General features: G+C 40.7%; 1 protein-coding gene across 10 annotated transcripts in view; it reads right to left on the bottom strand.

Moving 5' to 3' along the window:
* Positions 1-26,410, bottom strand: part of smog (G-protein coupled receptor 158 smog) — a 99,666-nt gene that overhangs the window by 31,992 nt on the left and 41,264 nt on the right. For 6 of the 10 annotated variants that reach the window (XM_022064435.2, XM_022064440.2, XM_022064441.2 and 3 more), the window contains one exon: positions 1,171-1,719. In XM_022064435.2, the coding sequence (XP_021920127.1) occupies positions 1,171-1,670 (500 nt within the window). In that variant the 5' untranslated portion in view covers positions 1,671-1,719. Of the gene's footprint in view, positions 1-1,170; positions 1,720-25,315; positions 25,403-26,410 lie in introns of those variants that run through there. The other 4 variants (XM_022064436.2, XM_087348074.1, XM_022064437.2 and 1 more) reach the window with 2 other exon arrangements.

Here is a 26,410-nt window from a genome sequence, read left to right as displayed (position 1 = left end):
TGAGATACATAGTAAAGATCAGCTCTGATATAAGCTAGAATGGCTTTCAAATTTCTTAGTTTTTCTCATCGACTGTAACTTTGAACTAACTATGTCGTTCCAATACATGATTTTGACGCCAATGAATTTTCATTTGTCCACGGGACGCGATTTGTAGAGAGAATTTTTAAGTTCCCAGTCTCTGTGCAGTTTATGTAACACTTAGAAGCTCAATTATTATCCTTAACCGAAATAACAAATCACTCCAAAATATCTTAATTAAAAGCGATAAAATTACCTTGATACCGAAGTTATAAAAGTATTAAAGAAATCTGTTTAGGCCTACCGGGTACAGGAACGTATTTCAGTATCAATTACAGGCTTGGAAAGACGTCATCAAATGTCAGGAAAACTTATGCCTATATTACAAACAGTGTATAGCTTTTTAACTTCACGCAATAAGGTGTGTAATTACGCATTACTGTGAAACAATACAGAGCGAACACCCTGATGACGGAGGCAATATGACCTCCGAAACGTTGGTAAACATCTACCATACTACACGGCGTAACAACCCAGAAGCAGAAATCTTCATTTAATAAGTAATTAACTAGCTGATTCTTATATTACGTGGATATTCTTGAAAATACTGAGTCACTTAACTAATCAAGAAACCTTTAACCCTTAACAAGAATGTCTGTTACTGTCTTCACAAAAGCCCGATACTGATCTCTAATCCAAATCCCACCAGTTCCCACTTTCCATTTTTAATTGACTTTTCCGCCATTCTCATACCCATGATATATTTCACTCTAACATTATAGTCAAACACGAAAAATTATAGTAGAATAAGAACAATAAATTTGGCTCACAGTTCACACGAGGTGAAATTCCATTTGTGCAGCAACAAGTGGTTCTGGAATCAAGTCTTCCGGGCTTACGACCCCGAGAATTACATATTATTTGTGATGTTATATATACGTTTCTTTTGTGCATAGTTTAAATCATTTTTAATCTTGAAGTGCAGGCCTCCACCTGGAACTTAATTTGGATCTCTTAATGATCACGTCACTTTTCCACAACACCCCCAATTTCTTGTAGACCATTGCCGTGTTCAGCCACGGGTTTGTTACCCGCGATCAAAGTAGAGAGCAACAAGGGGCTTGGATCGCTGTCCAAATCATACTGTACCTGCGCAATGAGACTGTATAACCGAATAGCCACTTCTGTGTAAGGCAGTCAAAAAACAGTGGCGTCCAGAGATCTGTGATGTTAGAAGCCTTGTAACTGTGGTTCCAGTCAGCATCCAGCAGACGCCGCCAAGCCTTGTCCACCGCAGACACGTTGCTAAGCTGATGCACTTGCATCTTCTGGTCGCCAACGCGGTACACCACTGCAGCATACACTGGTGGACGGGGCGAGGACACTGCAATGGCTGAGAGCTCTGGATGTTCTCCCAGTGTCCTGAGAAGATGTTCCACCTCGGAGGACCCTAATACCACTTCCATGGCGATCCGCTTCAGACTGAAAACCCAACCCGGTAAGTTGATCGCGGAACCCAACACGCCCTCGAGGATGTTGGGTACGCAGGAGCCGAGTTGCTCGGTGTCATCTGGCACCAAGCTCCGGTTGGTTCCGCCGACCACTGCACGCACCGCCACCAAGAGCAGAACCAACAGCGAAGCTCTCATCACGTCATCACTCAAGACTGCTACGTGGCCTCTGCGACCAACCGCATGCCTGCAACAAGCCATGAAACGTCTGTTTCATGTTCCTTCGTATTAATGCTAAGAGAGCAGTCTCCGAAACGTTGGCATCTATCAACGAGTCTGCACAACCCAGAAAAAACAGAAACATCGGTAATGGCGCGTGTTTTCTTAGAGGTATGGAAAGTATTTTTAAAATTTCCAACAATAATATACTTTCAACATTTCGTAGAATCTAAATTTCTCCTAAACGTTGGATTACGACTTTTTACCCAGAAAGGCAGAGCTGAATATTTGACTTCGCGAATTCTTTTTCACTGTTACGATATTCCTGTTTGTTCACTACCCTCTTGACCCAACGGATAGAGATGAGCGATATATCGATAACAGTAATTTAATCGCTGTCATCGAAAAAAATCTTCACAACTCACCAGTCTCTCTGATGTAAAGCGATGACAGATGTCGCTGTTATTTTTCACTGCTTACGTACAGAAAGCAACTACCTAACCTCAAACTGCGTAGGGGCTGGGGTGTTATTGATATGAATTCATTAGTGGATAGTTTAAACGAAATGGCGTAGACTGCAACAGTTCCCGGGTTTTGGCTTCTAGATAATCCACAATTACGAAGAAAATAGTCAAAGAGATGACATCAAGAAAAGTCGTGGAATGTTTGAGGAATTTAACCATTTCCTCATAGAACTTCGAGAAGAGTCCGCAACGCTTTTTGCTGGGGAAGGGGGTTATGCATGTTCGTCGCAACATTCTTTATAAATTTCGAGAAACCAATTTCCTCAGAATAATAGCTTTGTGTCACACTGCCGGAAGTAAAAATAAAAAAGGCTTTGTAATAATGTGATTCAGGGTCGTCCTTAAGATGGGGATATCAGGTCGGCCACCCCGGATTCCGTGCATCGAAATATATTGTGTACATCGTCACCTGGAGTGCCGAAGTAAAATGGGAACAAAAATACCGAATTGGAACAAATAAGAAGGAATACCGAGTTTAAATATGCAGACTAAAGAATAAGTTCTCATGTCAAGTGAATCCTTCCGCAGTATGACCTCCGAAACGTTGGTGGAAATCTACCAGACTACACAGCACAGTAACCCAGAAGACAGAAATCTTCTTGATACATCTTTATGTAACTTACAAATCAAGCCTTTGTTGTAATACTCGTAACCTGCATTAAGTACAGCCATTTTGCAACTTGTCCTGTGGCGGGAATCTGTGATCATTACAAACCCAAGGTCCCATCAGCCTAAAATATCGAGCGAGTACGAGGGTCGACAAAAGACTGTCGGCTGCTGGCTTGAGTTGCGAAGCAACAAATTGATTTACTGACGTCAAACTCATGACTCTGGACAGACACTCCGTGAGGCTATCCATTAAAACAATGGAAACGAAGCAACAACGAATTTACAGGTGCATGTTCTCTCTTCAGCACGCGAGCATGATCCTAGTGCAGATTTACACGACAAGAAAAGTCAGTCGGAAAACGTAAAGTTACTTTTGTGAATCCAGCGACATTTTATTCCTCACGGGTCTTTCTATCGTGCACTGCCGAGATAAATGTAAAGCGAAAACAATCAACCATTAATAGGACCAATATACGTCACACTTCATAACAAGAAACTTACCTTGATGTACATCCTTAAATATATACGAGGTGCGATCGGAAGGTTTCCAGACTGCGCGTATAAAAACCCGTACACTTATCTCAGGTATTAAATTCATCCATCACCCTCGAAGTAGTTCCCCTGGGAGTGAACACAACGATCCCAGCGCCGCTGCCAAGCCTGGAAGCATCCCTGGAAATCTTTCTTTGTCAGCCTGTCAAGCACCATCTGCGATTCTGCCTGAATCTCTTGCCAAAGACTCGCCAAAACGGCTACGGAAACCTATGAAATGCTAAAGCAAGCATTTGGGGAGTCCGCAATGGGTCGTGCACAAATTTTTGTGTGGCATTCACGTTTTAAAAATGGCCGAACCTCTGTCGATGATGACGAGCGTTCTGGACGACCATCTTCGAGCACAACGCCCGAAAATGTTACGAAGATTCGGCAGGCCATTCACGAAGATCGACGTCGTACCATCAACGACTTGTGCGACATTGTTGGGATAGGCTATGGGAGGTTGCGTGAAGATGTGAGACGGAAGCGGCCGTCAAAGTGGCGCAACCACAACTGGCTGCTGCATCATGACAACGCGCCAGCGCACACCGCCCTCAAAGTTCGGCAGTTTTTGGCCTCAAACACCATGGCCGTCATCCCGCACCCTCCTTAGCTCCGTGTGACTTTTCCCTCTTCCCAAAGATGAAAATTCAGCTAAAGGGAAGGAGATTTGAGACGATAGAAGAGATTCAGGCAGAATCGCAGATGGTGCTTGACAGGCTAACAAAGAAAGATTTCCAGGGATGCTTCCAGGCTTGGCAGCGGCGCTGGGATCGTTGTGTTCACTCCCAGGGGAACTACTTCGAGGGTGATGGATGAATTTAATACCTGAGATAAGTGTACGGGTTTTTATACGCGCAGTCTTGAAACTTTCCGATCGCACCTCGTACTAATAAAAAATCGCCCTTATGACGGAGGCAGCATGACCTCTGAAACGTTGGTGGGCATCTACCAGACTACACGGCGAAACAACCCAGAAGACAGCCATCTTCAGACTCACCACTGTGAAAACCTCAAATCCTATAAGGCATATTCGGTCACCATGACTCGAATTTACAAGCACGCAATTTAAGTTCGTGTTAGTATGATAAGAATGTGTTTAGGGGCAGAAGTACACAATCTTATTCCAGAGAATTCACTCGAAACCCATTTTTTGAAGAGTTTTCAAAAAGTATGAGATCGCGTAATTATTCGAAGGTCATGCTTAAGTAACATTTGATTCCATCAGAATAAAGCATCGTATGAAACTTTCACAGCGAGCCGAATTATTTAAATCCACTGGGCCTATCAGCAGTGTCAAATGGTAAAACCTCTCTGGCGTTTTCGAAACCATGTCACATCAGATGCGCTGATGACGGGGACACAGATGGTCCCTTAAACGTCGGCGAGTATTTACAATTTGAAACAGCTCTTAGAACGACAGGATTTTATTTAATAACGCAGTTTGTTTAACTTCTCCTGGGCTAAAGCGAGGTACTGGTTGATACGTGTTTGTATTCACGGCATCCTACAAGCTAATTTTTAACAAATTCCATTAGAGAAACAAAAAAAAAAAAAAAAAAAAAAAAAGACTAACACTGAATTTCGATCAATTTTAAGGTCAGTTTATATTAGACTACGCAAAATGAAAAGCTGGAATGTAAACAAAATTTCAGACAGACTTTCTTTAAGCAAAACCAAGTGAGACATAAATCGAAGTTGAAGCAATTTTAAGAGAGATTTTCAGCAGACCAAACAAAAGGAGACAGGCTCTGAAGTCAAAATAAATCTTCGGGAACAGATGGAAATTCTCTTCACTGACTTGCCTTCTGGCTAATGTTTAGGCCTGAGGACACATGATGTCCTTCGCGGAATACGAAACTTCCCGTCCTGTTTGCATAAATAAAGAGACCTTGACCAATAACCTAGAAGAAATATGTTTCTAGCTGACATTTTCGAAGAACATGCTACACATTCTTGATTCAATAAATTATTTCAAACACACATCGATTTCTTGCTCCACACTACAGACTATTTCAAGTCAATCGTCAAGTTTTATTCAACATGAAACGAAACCCGTGTCACGGAATGAAGAATTCCAAACTTCCTTTTGGCCAATGTGGAAGAAGACATGTGAAAATGTTGGAATATTCTTCTGTACATCAACCCTTTGAAGTCAAAAGGTCATCTAAATAATATTTAATAATTCAGTCCATACCGCAAAGAAAACACATTTTAACATTACATAGATTAAGTAGTTAATGCTGTTCAAGAAAATAATAATGATTACAGTATCATCTGAAACACAAAATACACAGTTACTGACTTCTAAAGTAACTGGTATATATAGTTACCACTCTGCTTTATATGTTTAGATATGGACTTCAATTTCTATGGCTCGTTCATAGATCATTTAATGGCACTTCAAAAACTGCAGAAATAATTGTGCTAATTGGACAGTGGATAAAGTTTCTGAATTAAAAGAGGGCATATCCTGTTTCAAACTATGCTGGAATTTGTCTAGAGTGACTGAGAAAATCTAGGTGTCAGCTTCAACAGTGATGCTCAAACCGGAATTCAACACGTAAAAAATTAAAGTCACACTTACTGCTACTTGAAGTATTATTACTCGGTAATAAATTTGTATATGTAGATAACATTACTGTAAAATATGAACCTTAAATAACTCGGAACTAACTCCATTCAGGCATTTTACAGCAGAGCAACTGTTCTGTCAATTAAGATTGCACTCCTACCAACATCTTCTAACGATGTCAGTGAAAATATCTGTACCTAATCAAAAAAGTGTACGAGTAATAAGTTGTTCCTATTCTTCTAAGTAGAGAAAATATATGAAATAGTTTACCAGAACTCATAACACGAGCAAAGCAGTCATTTCCTCCTCCATACCAATGACGTGAAACAGCGAGTCTTAACCGTGTCACATGCATGGCGTGACGGGAGAGCAGAGGGTTTTGCGAGGACCGGTCCCCCTGTTTTACGAAGACTGTACAATATAAGTAGCAGTATACAAATAAATCTAATATTGCCACCTCCAAACACATTACAACACAAGAAATGACAACATGCAGACACTGGTTCTTGCGGGGATCGTGTGGGGAGAATTTCGAAAAATATGAAATCTTTCAAAAAATCAAAAATGTAGGAAAATGTCCAAAAAGCGCAGAAAACTAAATTTTTTGAAAATTCTGAATTCATTTTTTTGTAAATTATCGAAAAAATTTAGTTATCTTCGCATTTCATGACATTTATAACCATTTTTAAATTTCTTTAAATTTTTGAAAATTTTCAAAGAAGTACCATCGACAAAAATTTTGAAATTTTTAAGATGTCTTCGAAAAATCGAGAATTGTAGGAAGGTGTCCAAAAAGCGCAAAAAACTAAAAAAATTGAAACTTTTCAATTTCTTAATTTTTTTTCGAATTTTTTGAAAACTGCAAGTCAAACAGACGCTGTATTTACCCACAATATTACAAATTATGCACGAAGACCAACTTGAATAATTTATTGAAAATTAACCTGACTTGGGCTACTTAAAATCTGAAGAAATGATAGCACAACCTATTCAGTCAGAAAAGTTATCAAAAGAAGATAACATATCCTCCTCGTTAAACAGGTTATGTCCCCAGGTTTAATAAAATACCTGCAAGCCTTATTACATAAAACCTAGTTTATACTTGCTTTCTGTGACGCATAAATTATTTGGTTGCATTCAGAGGCCTAAACGTTTCCTATAAGGAATTTCAGGCAAGTTGTGAGGCGATGTAAACAAAGCAATGTAACGGGAAATACTGGTACTGTTTGCTAACCTCGTCCCTTATCCGGTGTCATTTAATATTACTGGTCTCGTGTTTTAGTGAAGTAAATTAATATTATTCTTTGCGGCGATAACGATTTGGTAGGTATTTATAATTAATTTTGTTAAATTTTTGAGTTACAGACGCTACGTATGTTCTTTCTGTACAAACGACTTAGGGTAGGTGCATATTTATTGGAACAGGCAGTATACGGCCAGTTCATAGATTACTCACGAGGAAAATATTCTTTTGTTTCTTATGTGACACGTAGTAGTAATTTTTGTCAAGTCACATTCATCAAGTAAGAGTTTGTTCGAGAATTGTCTGCACATTTATGGAGTGTTAGACAGACAGCATTTCATTAACACAGAAAGTACCAGAATGATGGCAGCAAATGTTTGCAGGAAAGACAGTAACATTTCTACTACGTGTTTCAAAAGGAGTGACAGTAAATTGTTTTGACTGCTATCATCTAAGCTGTGAAATGGTGTAGTATCCTAATGACGCTCCACTATAAAAGCGGAACGTCTGACGATTGCTGCAGCCATTAGGCAGATTTATTAATATCGACGACGAAAACGTTGAAATAACGTGACACCGCACAGATAATAATTATTATTGTTATTTCAACTTTCAAGGTGGAGAAATAATACGGGAGAAGGGATGAAAGGAGATGAAACAATAAAGGAAATAAAACAAAGAGCTGATGGATGAAGACACACAATAAGTCATTCTCCGTTGAACCTCGCGGTATTTTACCACTAGTGTATATAGAACTTATATGTAAGGATTTATTTCCATCCGTTCTTACAATTTTACAAGAACAGTGCAACGAGAGACATTAATTAATGTCTTAAACACAAAAACGGAGAAATACATTCAAATAAGGTTTAGGTATCTACCGTTCGTCAGTGCCTTATTAGTGTTTTGTACTTCCAACGATTGATGAATATTTTGAAGTTAATCGCGAAGGTCAATTCTCTGGTCCTCCTTAAGAACGCCTGATTTAATTGAAATCTTTCTTACAGACCACCAAAGCATTTTAATGTCGCCGATCCCCTGGTCCAGACCGTTGTGAGGACGGACATAACTTTCTGAATTACTGAATTACCTACACGGATCATTCAACGACGCCACACCGAGCAAAAGACTGTGTGACGTCTGAAAGGTTGGCAAATAGTTGCTTGTTTCAGAGCACGGTGTCTATTTATTCGCGAGAAAACTTAAGCAATCGCATTCATCAAAGTAAAGTATGGCAAAATAAAGGAACGGGAGCTTATATCAAGTACTTTTGGCAGTTCAATTTTAAACATTTCGAATATATGTGACAAATACAGGCCCAAGAAAACACAGACTGTTGTATTCCATTTAAACTTTAGAAAGAAGAAATATAATAATTACAAATAAACGACCCAAAGCAGGGCAGTAATGTTATAATCGAAGAGAGAATTAAATCATACGCATGAAAGGAAGACAGGAAGTAAGAAAGAATAAGAAACGGAAATAAAGTAGAAGGAATGAAAAAAACAAAAGAGATAAGGTAGAAAGAATTAAGAAAGAGAAGAATGCAAAAGGAGATAAAGTGTGTAAGATTTGAGGTTTTCACAGCGGTGAGTATGAAGATTTCTGTCTTCTGGGTTGTTGCGCTGTGTGGTCTAGTAGATGTTAACCAACGTTTCGGAGGTCATACTGCCTCCGTCATCAGGGCGATGAGTATGAAGATTTCTGTCTTCTGCGTTGTTGCGCTGTGTAGTCTGGTCGATATTAACCAACGTTTCAGAGGTCATACTGCCTCCGTCATCAGGGCGATGAGTATGAAGATTTCTGTCTTCTGGGTTGTTGCGCTGTGTAGTCTGGTTGATGTTAACCAACGTTTCAGAGGTCATACTGCCTCCATCATCAGGGCGATGAGTATGAAGATTTCTGTCTTCTGGGTTGTTGCGCTGTGTAGTCTGGTCGATATTAACCAACGTTTCAGAGGTCATACTGCCTCCATCATCAGGGCGATGAGTATGAAGATTTCTGTCTTCTGGGTTGTTGCGCTGTGTAGTCTGGTTGATGTTAACCAACGTTTCAGAGGTCATACTGCCTCCATCATCAGGGCGATGAGTATGAAGATTTCTGTCTTCTGGGTTGTTGCGCTGTGTAGTCTGGTCGATATTAACCAACGTTTCAGAGGTCATACTGCCTCCATCATCAGGGCGATGAGTATGAAGATTTCTGTCTTCTGGGTTGTTGCGCTGTGTAGTCTGGTTGATGTTAACCAACGTTTCAGAGGTCATACTGCCCCCGTCATCAGTGCGATGAGTATGAAGATTTCTGTCTTCTGACTTGTTGCGCTGTGTAGTCTGGTCGATGTTAACCAGCGTTTCAGAGGTCATACTGCCTCCGTCATCAGGGCGATTCTTAGTATGAAGATTTCTGTCTTCTGGGTTGTTGCGCTGTGTAATCTGGTCGATGTTTACCAACGTTTCAGAGGTCATACTGCCTTCATCATCAGGGCGATGAAGATTTCTGTCTTCTGGGTTGTTGCGATGTGTAGTCTGGCCGATGTTAACCAACATTTCAGAGGTCATACTGTCTCCGTCATCAGGGCGGTGAGTATGAAGATATCTGTCTTCTGGGTTGTCGCGCTGTGTAGTCTGGTCGATGTTAACCAACGTTTCAGAGGTCATACTGCCTCCGTCATCAGGGCGATGAGTATGAAGATTTCTGTCTTCTGGGTTGTTGCGCTGTGTAGTCTGGTCGATGTTAACCAACGTTTCAGAGGTCATACTGCCTCCGTCATCAGGGCGATAAGTATGAAGATTTCTGTCTTCTGGGTTATTGCGCTGTGTAGTCTGGTTGATGTTAACCAACGTTTCAGAGGTCATACTGCCTCCGTCATCAGGGCGATGAGTATGAAGATTTCTGTCTTCTGGGTTGTTGCGCTGTGTAGTCTGGTTGATGTTAACCAACGTTTCAGAGGTCATACTGCCTCCGTCATCAGGGCGATGAGTATGAAGATTTCTGTCTTCTGGGTTGTTGCGCTGTGTAGTCTGGTCGATGTTAACCAGCGTTTCAGAGGTCATACTGCCTCCATCATCAGGGCGATGAGTATGAAGATTACTGTCTTCTGGGTTATTGCGCTGTGTAGTCTGGTCGATGTTAACCAGCGTTTCAGAGGTCATACTGCCTCCGTCATCAGGGTGATATCGCCCTGATGACAGAAATCTTCGGACAAAATGTTGGCTGTGGTGTCCTGGGTTTTGACGCCGTGCAATCTTGTAAGTGGTTAAGGGCCTTAAGATAAAGGCGATAACGTTTCTCCGCAGTGTATGTAGGTAACTACTTGCAAGTCCACACGGCATCAGAACCTAGAAGAACAAAGTTCCACGTCTTGACCGCCCTAAAGGAAAGTGAGGATGAACAGAAGACAAGAGAACCAGCTAATGACAGACGGCACGAAAAAAGTTTGTGGTCCATTCTCCTCAATTCATTAGCCAGAGTTGCTCAGACCACCGCCTCAGAAACAGACAGCCTACGACTTTGACGAAGAAATTTTATGACTGCTTAGAATTCAGTCCACTTTATCTTATTACATACGTAAGCGAAACGCTATACCAGATAATTTCAGGAGTTTCTTCTAATATGTCACACGTGCCCAAACCTCCTTACAGACCTGTCAATCTTTTAAATGATGTTTTTAGTTTAAGAGCTTCAGAATACTCCATAAATCTTAATACGATTTGAGACTTTTACGGCGATGAGTCCGAAGATGACTCTCTTCTGGATTTTAGCCCCGTGTAGTGTGGCAGATTACCAGATGAACATCGCCCTGATGATCGAGGCAGCCAGGGCCACTTGAACGGTGGTAAACTTCTACCAGAAGACAGTCATCTTCCATAAATCTTCTCATATAACATGAGTTTCTTTTATCGGTCATAACGTATTAAAATTTGCTGTCCTCATAATCGCTATTCTGTCCCTCTAGTGTCACCTGCGGCCACGAAAACCTAGGAACATGAGTCAAATTCAGCTGTTTAAACTGAATGTTGTCCAGATTTTACTTCTTTATACCACTTACTAATATTTTTTAAACTGAATTAGGATTTTTAAATTGCTAATACCATCTGGGGTAGCTTTGGCCTAACGCAAAAGAGTTCTAAATTTTTATATTTCCCGCTTAGTCGAACCTTTCGAAATGATTGCTGTACAGTTGTGTGGACATCAAAATCAATCAACGCATGGAGTCGGTGTAGCAGTTGTTCTTTCACCCAGTCGGCCACAAGATATTCATTATTCAGTCAGCTGTTCACGACAGTGTCTGGAAACTTCTCTCAGGTTTGGTAAAAGTGTAAGCGCAAAAGATTTTGCAAGTAACTGAAAGGGATTCTACATACATAGGCAAGATGCTGTAAACCTGATGTTATTATACACTTATCCGTCTTCGTTTTATTTTGTTTTGCAACGGAACATTATCAAATTACATAAAAAATAATTTAAAACAAAAATTAAAGTATTATTTCAACAGGTAACCTCGAAGTACAACAGTGTGTCTGACGAAAAAATGCTATTGCTAAACAAGTAAAAAAAACAGACAAAATTTGGTTATCCGTTACTGAATAAGATCTCAGTTTCACAAAGTTCATATTTTCTCATAAAATATCAAAAGTCCCTACAGTACTGATATTTTCTCTAAATTTCACAGTAAAAAAAGCAAACTTCACATTTTCTTTACATTTTCTTGTTCTATTTAGCTGAGGGGACACTCATTTGTGGGTAACTTTTGCTGAGAATGTGTGCAGGCAACGATTTACATGTGCACTGACCGCATGGGTCAAAGCTCGTTTCCAACTGGCCCAAATTTTAAAGAATGCTTTAAAACATAGTGAGGCAAGTGTAACAATTTATAAGATTTCACATGATTGTCACAAGCTCTAAAAATATTCTCCGAACACCAGTACTAAAATAAAATTTTATCATAGAGGTGTAGATCAGTGGGTCAGATTTGCGCCATTTGACGGTCACGTTGTCGTGTTTCCACTTTCGTCATCATCACTTTATCCGAACTTGTTATGTTTCCACGTTGTTGTGGAGTCCCTACTCTTTCTTTTGCACTTGTAATAGGCACGCTAGGCCACAGACACACGTCTCTTCTTTTTACACAGTCAAGCTGACAGCAAGTGCGGGCAGCATTCCTGCTGTAGTCCCCCCAACTACCGTCTTCAATTACTAAATCGAATAACATATTCACTCTACGGTATGCTATTCATTTAGTATGGAATCGAGTTTTCCATATTTACTAATACGGAATTTCTTCTGCATATCAAATTACAACAGAAGGAAAACACAAAGAAAAATAATAAAAATAATTACAGTAAACAATGGGTAGAATGTGACATAAAAACCTGCAATAAACACAATAAAAAGAAACACCGTGTTAATGCAAATACAATACAAAGGAATACAGAGGAAAAATTGATAAAATTCACATTTTTCGACACTGAAGGGAGAATCTTAACAAAGACATTTAAAACACCATTGTGAAAGTAATGTATGTAAGTAATAACACTACTAAAGAGATCTCTAATAATAAAAGCAGACAAAGTGATAAATATACCTTCATTTCCAGAAGAAAACTTAAATGCCGATAATATGAATAAGTGAATATCTGGCAAATGAGAAGAGATTTTAAAACTACATTTAATGGACTTATACAAGACGTTAGACAAAATAATCATAAATCATGGTATGCAGAGAACATCCTAGAGTGTACGTAAATAACCAAATAGATCATAAAATGATACAATGGAGATGCTGAAAATTTTACACAGAGGGACCAATAACCAAGAGAAAGTCCTTATTTAAAAAGCTGGAATATTCGAGCACCGATTAAATAAACAGCATAACACAGAGTCTAGGTGTTGTTCGGATTGGCAACGGAGAAAGAAACACGGAGAGATATATATTGCAGGAATGATGGTCGCACTGGCAATTAGCTTCACTATAAAGCAGGCACGTCTACATGTGACTTTCAGTGTGTCAATGAACAGTGTAGTGCATCTGCATTCGTTAGTATCTCAAAAAAGTAGAGACAATGTAACAAACTCGGAAAGTACAATCCGTCCCAGAATACACATATCCCCATGCATTCTTTGCAACATGCATTTAGAGGCAGTAAATCTGCCTTCTTCGACAGATCTCACTTTGGCCACCAGATCGCGGCACCTCAATATCTACCTCACAATTTCCTCGCCCGTCATTTTTTATCACCGCTCATAGGCGATAGCAATTAATAATTCTAAATCTAAAAGGAGGTGATGTGATACAGAGTAGTACATTATAGATTAAACCGTTAAAAACAACTTTCTCCGTAAGAATTGCTGAGATTGGCTCAAGACAAGATAGTTCAGCGGGTAGAAGGTTATGTCTTAATAATTTTAGTATATTTTAACACCCTGTACCCAATTAAACAAACAAGAATGCATTTGAAACTTAAGTATTCTAATATTTTCAAATTAAAATTAAAGGTTACGTATTAATGAAGATTTCTGTCTCCAGGGTTGCTGCGCTGTGTAGTCTGGTAGATTCATCGCCCTGATGACGGAGGCAGTATGACCTCTGAAACGATGGTTAACATCGACCAGACTACACAGCGCAAAAACCCAGAAGACAGAAATCTTCATACTCATCGCCCTGATGACGGAGGCAGTATGACCTCCGAAGCGTTGGTAAACATCGACCAGACTACACAGCGCAACAACCCAGAAGACAGAAAACTTCATACTCATTGCCCTGTTGACGGAGGCAATATGACCTCTGAAACGTTGGTTATCATCGACCATACTACACAGCGCAACAACCCAGAAAACAGAAATCTTCATACTCATCGCCCTGATGACGGAGGCAGTATGACCTCCGAAGCGTTGGTAAAAATCGACCAGACTACACAGCGCAACAACCCAGAAGACAGAAATCTTCATACTCATCGCCCTGATGACGGAGGCAGTATGACCTCTGAAACGTTGGTTATCATCGACCAGACTACACAGCGTAACAACCCAGAAGACAGAAATCTTCATACTCATCGCCCTGATGACGGAGGCAGCATGACCTCCGAAGCGTTGGTAAACATCGACCAGACTACACAGCGCAACAACCCAGAAGACAGAAAACTTCATACTCATCGCCCTGATGACGGAGGCAGTATGACCTCTGAAACGTTGGTTAACATCGACCAGACTACACAGCGCAACAACCCAGAAGACAGAAAACTTCATACTCATCGCCCTGATGACGGAGGCAGTATCACCTCTGAAACGTTGGTAAACATCGACCAGACTACACAGCGCAACAACCCAGAAGACAGAAATCTTCATACTCATCGCCCTGATGACGGAGGCAGTATGACCTCCGAAGCGTTGGTAAACATCGACCAGACTACACAGCGCAACAACCCAGAAGGCAGAAATCTTCATACTCATCGCCCTGATGACGGAGGCAGTATCACCTCTGAAACGTTGGTAAACATCGACCAGACTACACAGCGCAACAACCCAGAAGACAGAAATCTTCATACTCATCGCCCTGATGACGGAGGCAGTATGACCTCTGAAACGTTGGTTAACATCGACCAGACTACACAGCGCAACAACCCAGAAGACAGAAATCTTCATACTCATCGCCCTGATGACGGAGGCAGTATGACCTCCGAAGCGTTGGTAAACATCGACCAGACTACACAGCGCAACAACCCAGAAGACAGAAATCTTCATACTCATCGCCCTGATGACGGAGGCAGTATGACCTCTGAAACGTTGGTTAACATCGACCAGACTACACAGCGTAACAACCCAGAAGACAGAAATCTTCATACTCATCGCCCTGATGACGGAGGCAGCATGACCTCCGAAGCGTTGGTAAACATCGACCAGACTACACAGCGCAACAACCCAGAAGACAGAAAACTTCATACTCATCGCCCTGATGACGGAGGCAGTATGACCTCTGAAACGTTGGTTAACATCGACCAGACTACACAGCGCAACAACCCAGAAGACAGAAAACTTCATACTCATCGCCCTGATGACGGAGGCAGTATCACCTCTGAAACGTTGGTAAACATCGACCAGACTACACAGCGCAACAACCCAGAAGACAGAAATCTTCATACTCATCGCCCTAATGACGGAGGCAGTATGACCTCCGAAGCGTTGGTAAACATCGACCAGACTACACAGCGCAACAACCCAGAAGACAGAAATCTTCATACTCATCGCCCTGATGACGGAGGCAGTATGACCTCTGAAACGTTGGTTAACATCGACCAGACTACACAGCGCAACAACCCAGAAGACAGAAATCTTCATACTCATCGCCCTGATGACGGAGGCAGTATCACCTCTGAAACGTTGGTAAACATCGACCAGACTACACAGCGCAACAACCCAGAAAACAGAAATCTTCATACTCATCGCCCTGATGACGGAGGCAGTATGACCTCCGAAGCGTTGGTAAACATCGACCAGACTACACAGCGCAACAACCCAGAAGGCAGAAATCTTCATACTCATCGCCCTGATGACGGAGGCAGTATGACCTCTGAAACGTTGGTAAACATCGACCAGACTACACAGCGCAACAACCGAGAAGACAGAAATCTTCATACTAAGAATCGCCCTGATGACGGAGGCAGTATGACCTCTGAAACGTTGGTTAACATCGACCAGACTACACAGCGCAACAACCCAGAAGACAGAAATCTTCATCGCCCTGATGATGGAGGCAGTATGACCTCTGAAACGTTGGTAAACAACTACCATACTACACAGCGCAACAACCCAGAAGACAGAAATCTTCATACTAAGAAACGCCCTGATGACGGAGGCAGTATGACCTCTGAAACGTTGGTTAACATCGGCCAGACTACACAGCGCAACAACCCAGAAGACAGAAATCTTCATACTCATCGCCCTGATGACGGAGGCAGTATGACCTCTGAAACGTTGGTAAACATCGACCAGACCACACAGCGCAACAACCCAGAAGACAGAAATCTTCATACTCACCGCTGTGAAAACATCAAATCTTACAACGTATTAATGGTTTAAAATTAAGATTTATACTGACCTAAGGAGGTTTAAGCCAATGTAAATTAAGCAAGACACTAATGATGGTCTAATAGAGATCGAAACGCATATGTATATATAACAAACTTGATAAAAGTTGTTGGTGTACCAAACGACTATTTACATACGGTATGAAAGGATGTAAGTTGTAACACTTAACGATCCTGTGCAGAATTTAATTATAAAAATGTTTTCTTTGCTTGTATATTCCTTTTATTTGTGTTACTTTGTAATTTTTAATGATGAAAAACCGCTGTCAACAGATGACAGGAAAGTCTAATTTCTGTTATAATTATCACAACACAAAGGTGTTCGCAGTAGAAGCAGTTGTCTCTTTCATAGAATAAAAGGGTTGGAGTTATTCTACGTTCTCCGTAACTAAAGCTTCCTAAATGAAATGATTTAGTCTGTAACCTTATTATCCTTGGCACCGTTCTGGAAATAAAGAGTAACAGGATATTCCAGTTTCTCAATTTTATAACTAGTAGAGCAGAGCGCTCCTTTCGGAGCTCCTCGGGGGGTTGGTCAAGTTTTTAAAACGCAAGAAACAAACCAACCCCCCCGAATGGGGGGTTAAAACACTTGACCACCCCCCCCCCTTTATGGGTGTTGGTTGCGTTTTAAAATCTTATGTAAGAAACTAAACCAACCCCCTGAATGGGGGATTAAAACACTTGACTTGACTTGGGGGGGGGGGTTAGTTTAGTGTCTTACTCAAGTCATTTGTCAAGTCATTTGTTTACTCGGCATTGTTGTGTTGGTACAACAATTCCGAATAAACAAATATAACGTAACATTGTTTGATGACGTCATTTTTTGATGCACTCAAAAAGCAAACCCAAAATATTACATTTAACTGAATACATAATGCAGGGTAGTTTGGTTGAAGATGATAGTTTTTCAGCTAGTCAAGAAATTTACGACTTTTAATAACAGGAAGGTTCATAACCGTGTTCGCAAGCGTCCGCCACAGGACCACGCCCTCAACCAGGTAAATCCAGTCCACACCCCTCTACTATACAGTACGTTACTATTATCCTCGAAACAACGCCCTTTCTAGTTTGATAACTAAAGCTTTTATGTTTTTTTGCGTCACCCATGTGTATTTCATGCTGTGCCAACCTCGACCTTCTTGATATTTTCATCTTAATTATATCTTATGAATTATGCAGCTCAGAATTAAGTAATTGTATCCAGTGTCCTGGCAAAATAACAGTCTTTCAGGTAAGCTATTTTGAAGTTTCGAGATGCAATGCAACACCAAATGCGAATGAATTACACATAGAGGTTTTAATTTACAGCAGCCGTCGCCAAATTGCACAGCATAAGGTCACAGAAAAATTAACGAACGCTACTACGAGAACAGCAAAGCCTAGGCGAGTGAAGACAGCTCAAAACTCGCAGAATACGAGGTGCGATCTAAAGGTTTCCAGACTGCGCGTATAAAAACCCGTACACTTATCTCAGGTATTAAATTCATCCATCACCCTCGAAGTAGTTCCCCTGGGAGTGAACACAACGATCCCAGCGCCGCTCCCAAGCCTGGAAGCATTCCTGGAAATCTTTCTTTGTCAGCCTGTCAAGCACCATCTGCGATTCTGCCTGAATCTCTTCTATCGTCTCAAATCTCCTTCCCTTTAGCTGAATTTTCATCTTTGGGAAGAGGAAGAAGTCACACGGCGAATAAGGAGGGTGCGGGATGACGGCCATGGTGTTTGAGGCCAAAAACTGCCGAACTTTGAGGGCGGTGTGCGCTGGCGCGTTGTCATGATGCGTCGCATGTGGAGTTCTTCCTTTAGAATCAGCCGACAGGTCCCATAGCCTATCCCAACAATGTCGCACAAGTCGTTGATGGTACGACGTCGATCTTCGTGAATGGCCTGCCGAATCTTCGTAACATTTTCGGGCGTTGTGCTCGAAGATGGTCGTCCAGAACGCTCGTCATCATCGACAGAGGTTCGGCCAATTTTAAAACGTGAATGCCACACAAAAGTTTGTGCACGACCCATTGCGGACTCCCCAAATGCTTGCTTTAGCATTTCATAGGTTTCCGTAGCCGTTTTGGCGAGTCTTTGGCAAAATTTGATGCACACGCCATTCCGAAATCGCAGGAGGGTCGGTGTAATGCACTACCAAAACGCCCGTAACTAAGAAACAAATGCTAATTCAATGATGCCGGCTGGCACACTGATTCACTATGAATGTAGGCCGCACTCCCTAGCGGCAGAAGCTCGTACTACATCTGGTTCGCCCGCTATTGACACAGTCTTGAAACTTTCTGATCGCACCTCGTAGTGAAGCTAGCAATGCTGTATTGGTGACTCAGAGTCGCAGAATCAGCGAGAGGGGGATGAAGGCCTCCCGTGGTCTTCGTGGTGGTTCGCTACATTCAAGTTCAGTTACGTATTAAGAAATGATTCTTTGAGCTTGGCAATGAATTTCCAGCCGTCATAAAATTCGATAAGCTCAGCAACTGATAACTTATTAAAAATAATTCGAAGTATACAGTTATTTTAGTCAGTTTTTGTCTATATAATAAAAACAACTCCACTACTACGTCTCCTAACTGATAAATAAACATCACAAAACATAGTGAGATTTGAGGTGCTCAAGGCGTCGAGTATGAAAATAATGCAACTGGTAAAATTCATACGCTCAAAATGTTATACTTTATTTCCGAAATACAAACAACTGTACGCAGTACACCCTGCTCTAACACGTCGTCTCCTGTATGTCAGTCCACAGCTGAAATGTGAATGCTGTAGGCTACGTATTTGCTCGATCCACGTTCCTTCGCTGTCGAACGGCCTAACTACCTACTCCACAGGATATTGGCTCACCAGCAGCAAAACCATATCCGACTCTGCAGATTGATTCGTGGTTTTGTATCCAACTTTGACGCACAGCTCGGTCGACACTGTTAGCACATCAAACAATCCAAATCAAAACTTAAACTAACCGAACATGCCTCTCAAGAGGAATTTCATTCCACATCAATTCCAATGATTACACATACAGACATAACACGGCCAACTTTAATTAGGTGGTGATATTTGCCTCGCTACAAATGTTATATTTATATTGCCACAGCTCGGTTTCCGAAGCCTCGTTTGTAAGAATAACGGAAATATATTATTGATATTATAAGTGAAAGAGGAGATTCGCGTGACGCATTCTTAACTTCAAGGAATTGTCCGTCATTATTGTTTCAAGAGATACTTCACCAGCTGATCGACTAAATAAGGAATCACTTAAGTAACTAATGCACTATAAAAACTACCAAACTAACTAAATGCAAAAACTGTTCAGAGTGTCTTTCTGCGATCTGAATGCACAATTGCATACGGAGTTTACTCTACGCATGTTGCAGTATTATGTTAAAGCGGGTGGCAACACTGGACACAGTGGCTGAAATTTAAAACGATTATAGACTATCTTTTGTTTGTTATGTTCTTTGCAGTCTGGTGAGTCTTGGTGTGTTTCCTCTGAGATGTGTGGTGTGGAATTCTACAACACACCAAGTCACGCATATCTTAGAGGAAAAACACACTCACCAGACTGCTAAAAATGTTAAAACTTTTTTACTTTTAGCCAAATTATAAACGTTTTAATATAGTTGTGTTACTTCTGGACATCGGGGACGAGATCCTTAGCGCAACGTCATAGAAGCTGGGAACTGAACCTGATGATGGCAACATTGGTTCGAAACACATTGTTCAAGTGAATACAGAGTGTGAAATTGACGGGCAGAAAACCCAAGAATTATTGATGATTAGTATAATATAGCATGGGCATAGTACTTCCTCATAGCCTTTGTGGTTCAAGTGATCTCAAATATAAAAGTTTTACGTCAAGACCTTTTTACTGTGCTCTGTTCAAGATGTTTATACAGCGGTCGTAAACACGAGCGAGGCACAAAGACAGAAAAGTGGCATGCCTAGTTCACAATCACACGAATATGAACCCATATGAGCTGAGTGGAATAACGCTTACAGCGAAAGGCTAAGAACATGTGAACCGCGCTCAAAGTTACTTCCCAGGCCCTCGACCAGTAGAAAGCCAATATGATATTTCTATCTGATGATGTTTGGTCCACTGACATCCTGACAAAATATGGCAGTAACTTTTTTGTACTAGATTGCGCGTTATCTGTTAGTGTCCTAATGAGATCATAAAGGATTTCTAATTTAAAGAGCGAATATTTTAGACCAATACTAAAATGTAAAATGCAGTACTCACGAATAACAGTCAAAATAATGGTGTAAAACATGAAGTGGTTCACGCTGCAAATCAATGAAAAAACACTCCCGAACAAACTTAAATAATTTCAAAGTCCTCTATTTGGTAAACCTACGGACTGATATTGTCGTGACCTTGACGTAATACTGACCTCTCTGTCGCCTCAAACTGACATGAGTATGGGTACTGAGATACCTACTGTTCGACAGATATATGCGTTTGAATATATGACCTTCGAATGACATTGAGAAATTTAAAAGCTTCTATTCAGAAAACCCACTGACTGATATTGCTTGATATATCTGTGACTTCAAATAAACGTATGTCCACTAAGATACATAAGGTTCGGCACAATTAAGATTGAGATTTATTCGATTTAAATTACATTTGAATTTTTAAATGTTGATATTTAGTTCAATGAAATTCATAGAATCGTGAATTCAAGATACCTATCACATAATAAAAAAGTTAAAACGATGCATAATTTAACACAAAGCAACGTTAGGTTCCCAAACATAACATAAAAAATCTCACCGTTAACCTAACCCAACCGAACAACTTAACCTAACCAAACCTAACCTAACTCAACCTAACCTATCCAATCTAACGTAATCAAATTAGACACTGAGAATATATTGTGACCTATAAATAACCTTGAAATATACATGACCTCTAAATGATGTGTGCAGTGTCACCCAGATTCATACAGTTCTCTATGTATATGCGTGAGAAAATAGTACTTCGACTGACCTTGAAAAGTTTAAGACCTCTTATTCTCAAACAGTCTGCGTGATTTTGTAGTGGTCTTCAAATGACCTTGATCTATCGTAACCTCATTTTAACATGAGTATATTCAAGCAGGTATTTACGGTTTGGGGGAAATAGGCGTGAATATATGACATCGAGAATTTTAAAGACCTGTATATGGCAAACTATTGGGCCGGTCTTGTTGTGACTTCCATATGACCTTGACCTATATGTAGCCTCATTTTGACACAAATATGGTCAACCAGATATTTACCGTTTGGCAGAAAGAGGCGTGAAAAATATGACATTGGGAATTATAAAGATACGTATCTGTGAAACTAGTGGGCCGACTTTGTAGCGAATTCCATATGACCTTGAACTTTACGTGATCTCATATTGACAAGAATATTGTCAACCAGGTATTTACCGTTTGGCAGATATAAGCGTGAAATTATATGACCTTGAGAATGTTAAAGACCTGTATCTAGCAAACTATTGGGCCGTTCTTGTTGTGACTTCAATGAGATATTGACCTATAAGTGGCCTCATTTTGACATGAGTATGGTCAACCAGACGTTTACCGTTTGGCAGATATAAGCGTGAAAATATATGACCTTAAGAATTATAAAGACCCCTATCTGTGAAACTAGTGGGCCGATTTTGTCGTCACTTAAATATGATCTTGACCTTTACGTGATTTCATTTTTACATGAGTATGGTCAATCAGGTATTTACGGTTTGGCAGAAATACGCGTGAAAATATATGCCCTTGAGAATTTTAAAGATCCGTATCTGGCAAAACATTGGGCCGATCTTGACGTGTCATCGGAATAACCCTGACCTATACATGACCTCATTTTGACATGAGTATGGTCAACCAGGAATTAACGCTTTGGCAGAAATAAGGGTAAAAATATATGACCTTGAGAATTATAAAGACCTTTTTTGGCAACATACTGATCTGACCTGACCTAACCTAACCTAACCGAACCTATCCTAACCTAATCCAACCTAACTTAACCTAACCTAACCTAAAATATCCTATCGCAAACCTAACCTAATCTAAACGTACATAAATAATTTTAACCTAATCTAACCTTACCAAACCTAACCTAAATTAACCAAACTAACCCAACCTAACCTAATTTAAACTAATCTAACCTAACACAACCTAACACAACCTAACATAACATAACCTAACCTCAGTATTTTCAACCGCACCAAACAAATGTGCCTTTGATTATCTGTTCATTTTGGCCAACGTTAGTCATCTCTGTGGATTTACAACCGGTATATAACTCGGCAATCATTACTTCTATACCACTGTCCATTTATTGCTACCCAATATAAAATAATGTTCCGGGTCTTACCACTCAAATACAGGAAACCCACGTCAGCCACTGGTTTCCATTTGTATCCAGTTGTGCCAGCCTAAGGTTTACATTTCCAAGAGGCCCACATTTGGAGAAAGCACGGCTGTAATAGCCACTTTAATCCAGTCGATATCACCCCAGTAACATACTTCATTTAATAGACTAGTATCCTTCCATCTCAGTCTAGATTTCCCAATTGCCCTTTCTTTCAGATTTTAAGAATAAATTTTTTATGCTCTTGGGCTTTGAAAAAAGAAGTAGCGATCGTTGTCCCTGTTGCCTACAGTTCGGCGTTAAGGCTTTCAGACAAGTGACCCAAGCAGCTGGATAGTGATTGTTGTTTATCATTCAACTGATATCTCTCTGTGTAGTCTGAGAAGCAGTAGCAGAGTTAACCTGGAAATTGAACAGTGCTGCCATCTGCCTAGCTACTCTTTGTACTTTTCGGCTTGACGCAGCCCATGAACGCGTTTTTAACTCCACGCTTCCTTTGTGTGTCATGTCGTAGTCTATACATAGCTCAAGCGATGAGAGGCAAATTTCTACATACAGACAGAAGCGTCGACCGACTTTCTGTTCAAAATTTACAGTCGATCGGTTCACATGTTCTCAAATTATCCTTCACGCCCCTGCAAGCACTGATTTTTATGAGCTTTCTACAAAGAACTCTACATGCTGCAGAATCACTTCAGTGAAAACACAACGTCGGCTGAGCCTTGTGTCTGGCTTCAAAATTGATCAGACCTTTTCTTTAAGATTGCCCTATGACCTTCCATGCCCTTATATATTTCTTAGGATTCCGAAGGAACATATTTCCTCCCCACAAATAATAAACTTTTAATAGCTCAGATTATACTTCAAATGAAAATGAGTAAAAAAATGGAGTGGAATAAATGTGGAGGAAGTGGCCATAACGGAATGGATGATACTGTTCCTATTATTTCGTTATTGGAGTCGCGGTTTACTTTCAAGGTGTTAGTTTCTGCAGTCGGCTTGCCCTCGTTTGCAGAACGCTATCCAGAAGCCCCTAAACCCATGCATAAACCATTTTCCTTTTGCCACCAGTCACAGCGTTTCACTCGGAAGGTTCTTCTCACTCATGTCAATTGTTCATACTACTCTCTGACGTGGTACCAACAACTTAACTGCATACAATATTAACAGGAGCGATATTTCGATGGCTTCTGCTATTATTCGTATGGAAAACCGGCTGGAAATTGTAAAAGGCCGAGAGGCCTGTTGGTGTCATAACACAGAGTTGTCACGGACGGAGGAAGCAGATATTTTCCGGCATTAAGTGTGTTAAAATGATCTGATCAAGTCGGTAGCTGAACCCGAAATATTAATATCACACAGCAAGTAACTTCGAGCTCAACCACCAAGATCTGGTGAACGACTAAGTAATACTCCACATTCAAACGTACACAGCCGCAAAGACGACACGAAACAGTTACTGTAAACAGCTATTCCAGACGTTATTTCAGTTACATGAACTTTTAACTTAACTGCCCTGGAATCGCTGTCAAGTTCACTGGTTGGTACCTGCAGTAGGCAAATTCGTTTACGATGACCAATTATGTGCTAGTAACACTGGTATCTACAACAACTGGCTGACTGATGAACAGTAAAATATAAAAGTTTTCTTTTGTCCTAAGTTCTTCCCTTCCCGCCGTATTGCGTATATTCAAATTTTTTCCTGGCAGCAGTGATCAAGACCATGACTAACGTTCACGAGAACAGCTGTTATTAAAAATAGGTAGATCACTCGTCTCCATATGAAATGTCTCAGTCAGGACAAACGGTCTCCCGGCCCAGATTCTAACCTCTCGAATACGAAAAAGCGTTAACTACTCGGCCGTGATGTGCTGTCGCAACCCCATCGAGCCGTCGGTCATGCCGATTTCTGTTTTAACAGCAAGAACATGCTTCGAGGCCTCAGCTTTCTATTCAGTAGGTACCGGGATTCTTTACATTATGGTAAAGCCGGTAAAGCTTGAAATTAACCGCTCACCTGAATCTAATTCCTATGTTAAGGATAAAACATGGACCTTTTTCTCCGCTCCCCATACGTCTACAGTTTATGTGTTCAGTAAAGCATCAGGGCCAATAACATTTGGTTTGCATTCTAGAAGTACTGAATAACTTTATCTTATAAATAAGAAGCTGTTATTTGTGAAAGATTAAAAACAGATGCTGTGTCTTTTCATAAACTATTAATACTGCATAAGTAACTAAATTATTAGCTGAAAGCATCTATTCGATTTCCACCAGGGGTAGTGATTTCTCCCGACCGCCTCTGGAGTCGTTAAAGCCTCGTATTCGATCGCCACCGGGGGCTGTTTCCCCGGCTGAAATGTGGCCGGGGCAGAAGTTGACAATGTGTAGTAGATTCTCAAGGCACTGAACATGTCGACGTTGGTCTACTGGGTTTTCACATCGTGTGGACTCGCAGGTAGATACCAACGTTTCGAAGGAACGTATTGCCTCCATGTTCAGAACTTCAACTCTGAACACGCAGTCTGTGTGTTCCACCAAAATATTGGTACCCGCCCACCCACCTACCAGTTCACTTGTCGTTACAACCCAGAACGACATCGAAATGTGTTTGTTCTTCTCCGGAAGTCTTCATAACGCGTGTAGGGCCAACTTTGCCATTAGCGAAATAAGTAAAGGGATTATTTTCTTACGTACGTGCTTCAACATGATTTTCACGCAGCGATTAGGCAGCCCAGCACAACCACCACCCTACAGTCGCAACCGTGGCTTCTTTTTTGTAGGCTGAAAATAAGAATTACAACCACACATTCAATTCTAATACGAAGAAAATAAACTTAGAAACATTTAGGCTACTCCACTGTAAATGCAAGAATTAGGCCCAAAAATGTTTTTCTTGGGATTTTGCATTTTCCGCGCATTTAAACTCGTGTGACATAGGGCCCTGCGATAAGATGATTAGTTAAAATGAAATGAAAGTTATGTGAAAGGAAGTATCCGAAATCTAATTTAAAGTACTCTGCCGACGGATTGAGGAAAACCATGAACAATCTGTCAGCGAAGTCGGTTTCCGTGCCGAGACTTAAACACACGACCTCCCAAATGCGAAGCAGGAGTGCTAATCATTTGACCCAGACGTTCAATCTGAGCTCCAGATGCTTTATGAATGATAATACATAATACGGAATAAGTTACAAGCTTTTGGTTAGGTGGTGCTCAGGAAGATACGGCAAGGACACGTGAAATTTAACAATTTTTACTGTAGCATTGCTCACGGACTAAAACCAAACGCATTTGCGCACGTTATATGATCGAGTTCTGTGACCTACATTGTACATTATGATATATCTTAGGAAGATAGGCTTTGGTGACCGAACATGAATGTTACTGCCCCACAATCATGTCTGATGGTGGACTGATATTAGCGGTGTTTAGACTTCGGGTTTTGTTAACGCAGAAAACAGTTTTCATGCTCTAAGAATCACTGCAAAGTGCTTGATAATATATTACTACGTAATAAATGCGATTTCTCCAAAAAGCAAACAGTATTTGTAGTAACTGAAGAACATTACTGGGGTAAATGAAAATCTGGTCATTTTAAATAAGATTTGTAAAATTCTGCCTACTAAGATTTTATCTCAAACAAAGTGCATGTACAAACTTGAGGCATGTGAACGGAAAGGTTACACCGATCGATAGGGGTCAACTTGCAAGCCCCACCGAGCAGAGCTAGCTGCTTCCTGATACCTACTTACTTAACTTACTAACATTAGAGCATATTTGTTAGCCACC

This window comes from Zootermopsis nevadensis, unplaced genomic scaffold, assembly GCF_977971745.1.
Source record: "Zootermopsis nevadensis isolate Lab colony 2312 unplaced genomic scaffold, Znev_1.0 Znev_ptg000012l, whole genome shotgun sequence".
In the NCBI taxonomy this organism is placed as follows: domain Eukaryota; kingdom Metazoa; phylum Arthropoda; class Insecta; order Blattodea; family Termopsidae; genus Zootermopsis; species Zootermopsis nevadensis.
Note: the sequence above shows the minus strand (reverse complement) of the source record. Positions and strands in the feature narration are given on the sequence as shown.